This window comes from Pelmatolapia mariae, linkage group LG2 (assembly GCF_036321145.2).
Source record: "Pelmatolapia mariae isolate MD_Pm_ZW linkage group LG2, Pm_UMD_F_2, whole genome shotgun sequence".
Lineage (NCBI taxonomy): Eukaryota > Metazoa > Chordata > Actinopteri > Cichliformes > Cichlidae > Pelmatolapia > Pelmatolapia mariae.
Window position 1 is genome coordinate 37899308 of NC_086228.1, and position 3428 is coordinate 37902735.

At 48.2% G+C, this 3428-nt stretch overlaps 1 protein-coding gene across 1 annotated transcript; it reads left to right on the forward strand.

Moving 5' to 3' along the window:
- Positions 1 to 1523: 1523 nt before the first annotated feature.
- On the forward strand, positions 1524 to 2912 carry LOC135932116 (uncharacterized). Its single transcript, XM_065469436.1, has 3 exons — positions 1524 to 1719; positions 1783 to 1837; positions 2381 to 2912. The coding sequence occupies exons 1-3, from the start codon at positions 1524 to 1526 to the stop codon at positions 2910 to 2912; spliced, it is 783 nt and encodes a 260-aa protein (XP_065325508.1).
- The last annotated feature ends 516 nt before the right edge of the window (positions 2913 to 3428 follow it).

The following is a 3428-nucleotide window of genomic DNA, read 5'->3' on the forward strand; positions in this document are numbered from 1 at the left end:
ACAGCTGCTTTAGTTAGTAGCATAGATTGCCTCTGAAGGCAACAAACATAGATTGGGCTCAGTGATGCTTCACAGAGAGCTAATTTAAAGCGAGTGTGTGTTTTGTACTAGATCAAGCTACTGGAGGCACAAAAGTGTCACCTACTGGGCCTGACTTTCACACACCGGCCTGACTCTTTCTTTGTGATATGAGCACAGTGGAGGTAATAATAACTTCAATAGGGTTTGTGCCACAACAGTCAAAATAAGATCTAAGCCAATTTCCCAAACTGTCAATGTACCAATTCAAGCGTGACAAAAGCATAATTCTACAGCGCACAATGGCTTTTTGTGATTGCTCATCTGAAGCAAAGGTGGCTCAGCTCTTGTTACACAGGACTGTGAGTGGAGGGGGTGTCTTTATGTGGCACATGTGCTATGTGATCTCTGCCAAGCTGGGTCAATGACATCAATAATCATGCCGCAAAGATCATAGAAAAAAGAGAGCGACACACACACACCGGCACACACACACACACACACACACACACCAGCACACACACACACCGGCACACACACACACACAGTGGCACACACAGTGGCACACACAGTGGCACACACACTGGCACACACACACACACACACACACACCAGCACACACACACACCGGCACACACACATACACAGTGGCACACACACTGGCACACACACACATACACACACACACACACACACACACACACACACACACACACACACACAGGAGGAGGGTGGCTGAGGGAAAATGAGAGCGACCATGTGAGTATCAGTTTGCAGTACACTTAAGCCTCAGTGTCTGTGCATATGTGTGTGTGTGTGTGTGTGTGCCAGTGTGTGGCCTTGGGAACATATATGTTAAAGACCTATGCAGGGTCAGCAGAGTCAAGATACACTGCAGTATCTGACCCTGTGGATCAATTAAATGAGCTCATCTAATTGGTCCACATGAAACAGTCACTGCTTCAACACTTTTCTGGTTTACGCAGATGAAGGCTTCATGCTTCAGGATGCTAATCCTGAAGTCAGTTTATTGTGTGTGTGTGTGTGTGTGTGTGTGTGTGTGTGTGTGTGTGTGTGTGTGTGTGTGTGTGTGCGCGGTGAACATGGAGTGTTTGGAAGGAATTAGCATGGATTAACTGTTCGGTCACCTGTGGCCGTATCCTGGTATCTCTTACATTGACAGATGATGCCATTGTTAAGTCGCACATTTGCAGCACCTGCTGCCTCTGTGCAGCAACACAGGTAGAGTCTTAACAACAGGAAAAACCTGATTGTGACAGAGATGAGAGATGAGTACAGTGAAGTCTTACCGTGTGTTCACACCGAACGCGATAGAGGCGAGCGAAAACGCCCCAAACGCCCCTAATTTGACGCGTGCACATTCGCACCTCAAGGCGTGTCCACGAAAAATCCACCGCGCCTCAAAATTGCATCTTTCCACGCGTGTGAACCGGAAATGTGGGAGGGATGTGGGAGGAAGGTGTGCCAGATGGTATCTTTGCAAGATGGCAGCTGTCGAGCTAGCGCTTGAAGAGAGAGTCAGCCTTCTCTATCTACTGTGGAGAGCAGAGCAGCGGCGTAAAAGACGTCCTTGCCGTACCTGGGTCCATCAGCTCCTCCAGAGGCGTGAGCAGTTTGGTGAGTTTCACCATTTGCTCCAGGAGCTGCGCCTAGATGACGGCCGATTCCAGCGATACCACCGTATGTCACCCGGCCAGTTTGAGGACCTGCTTTCCCGCGTCGGTCCCAGAATCGCCCGCTGAGACACCAACTACAGGCGCTCAATCCCACCTGCAGAGCGCCTGTCCATCTGCCTGAGGTCAGTAAAAGTGTTTAATAAGGCAGTCCTTTATTGATACCTGTGCTAATATATGCTAAACCATCCGTTTATACACTGCTAACATGGATGTGGTATGCTAACAGTGAATGCCGTCGGTGTTTACTGATAGCAAACTGTGGTAAAGAGACGACTGTGTATAATATTACCAGCGATACTCGAAAGGTCCCATCAAGTCCCGATTTTATTCGATCTATGCTGTTATCAGTGTTCACAATGATAGCATGGCTGTGGTGTCTATCAGTGTATGCTCTCGGTGTTTGCTTTGTAGTGATACACACCGCTTTTCTGTTATGTAGACCAGGTTTAATTCTGGGATAGTTGAATATTTCCATGTAATCCCCGCAGACTGTTATAGATTACATCAAACATACAATATGTAATTATGCTTATAATTACAAAATGGTTTAAGGAAGATTTATGTTTTGTAATTTAAAAGTGACATCACAAAAGTGTTTTGGGATTTGAATAATGTATTTTGCAACTGCAGTACACATAATACTGATTTCAAACAATTATGTCCAGGTTCCTTGCCACCGGGGACTCCTTCAGGACCATCGCATACAGTTTCCGAGTTGGTGTGTCCACAGTGAGCCAGATCATCCCCCAGGTAGCGACAGCCATCTGGGACTGTCTAGTGGACGACTTCATGGCTGTGCCCTCAACTGCAGACTGGCGGTCCATTGCAGAGGGATTCCAGGAGCGCTGGAACTTCCCCCTCTGCTGTGGAGCTCTGGATGGGAAGCACGTCCAGATGAAGGCACCCCCCAACTCAGGATCCATGTTCCACAACTACAAGGGAACTTTTTCCATTGTTCTCCTTGCGGTTGTGGATGCAAGGTATCGCTTCCGCATCATTGATGTTGGTGGGTACGGGAGGACCAGCGACGGTGGTATTCTGGCCAACTCCACCTTTGGTCAGGCTCTTCGGGCTGGGACTCTCCATCTGCCACCTGACCAGCCTCTACCTGGCGGCGAACACCATGGAGCCCAGCCCAGCTGTGCAGTGGCACGGAGACATTGGTCATTACAAATGTTTATTAGGGAGAATATATAACTTCACTACCAAAAACATTAAACACAAATATATGTACATTAGACTATTTACAGGGGGACAGGAATAAAAAGCACCCAGCTTGGAGTGGAAGAGCCTCGGGGAGGAGGAGGACAAAGATATCAACATTGTTCCTGCCCTGGAGAGCCTGCTCCCTCATCAGAAAACTACTGATCAGTGGGGTCCAATGTTTCCAGATTTAACACAGCTGTGCTGTTGTCATGAACTAATTTATGTATTTGGAATTTCACGGATTCTCGTGTCTGCGGCGGCATGCTCTCCAGGGCAGGAGCAAGGCCGAGGAGGAAATGCTCTGTTGGAGACAGGCGTGGCCTCTTTAGGGACTCCAGGATGGCCAGCTCCACCGCCGATGGACCATCCTGGGACCCGTCCGTCGACCGCCTTCGAGCTGTCCTCCTCTGTGGGCCTGTGAAACACAGCACAAAACAACACAAAGGAATGAGAAGGCTGCTACTCGATTTTCATTTCCAAATTTGAAGAAAGAGAAAACAGGATATA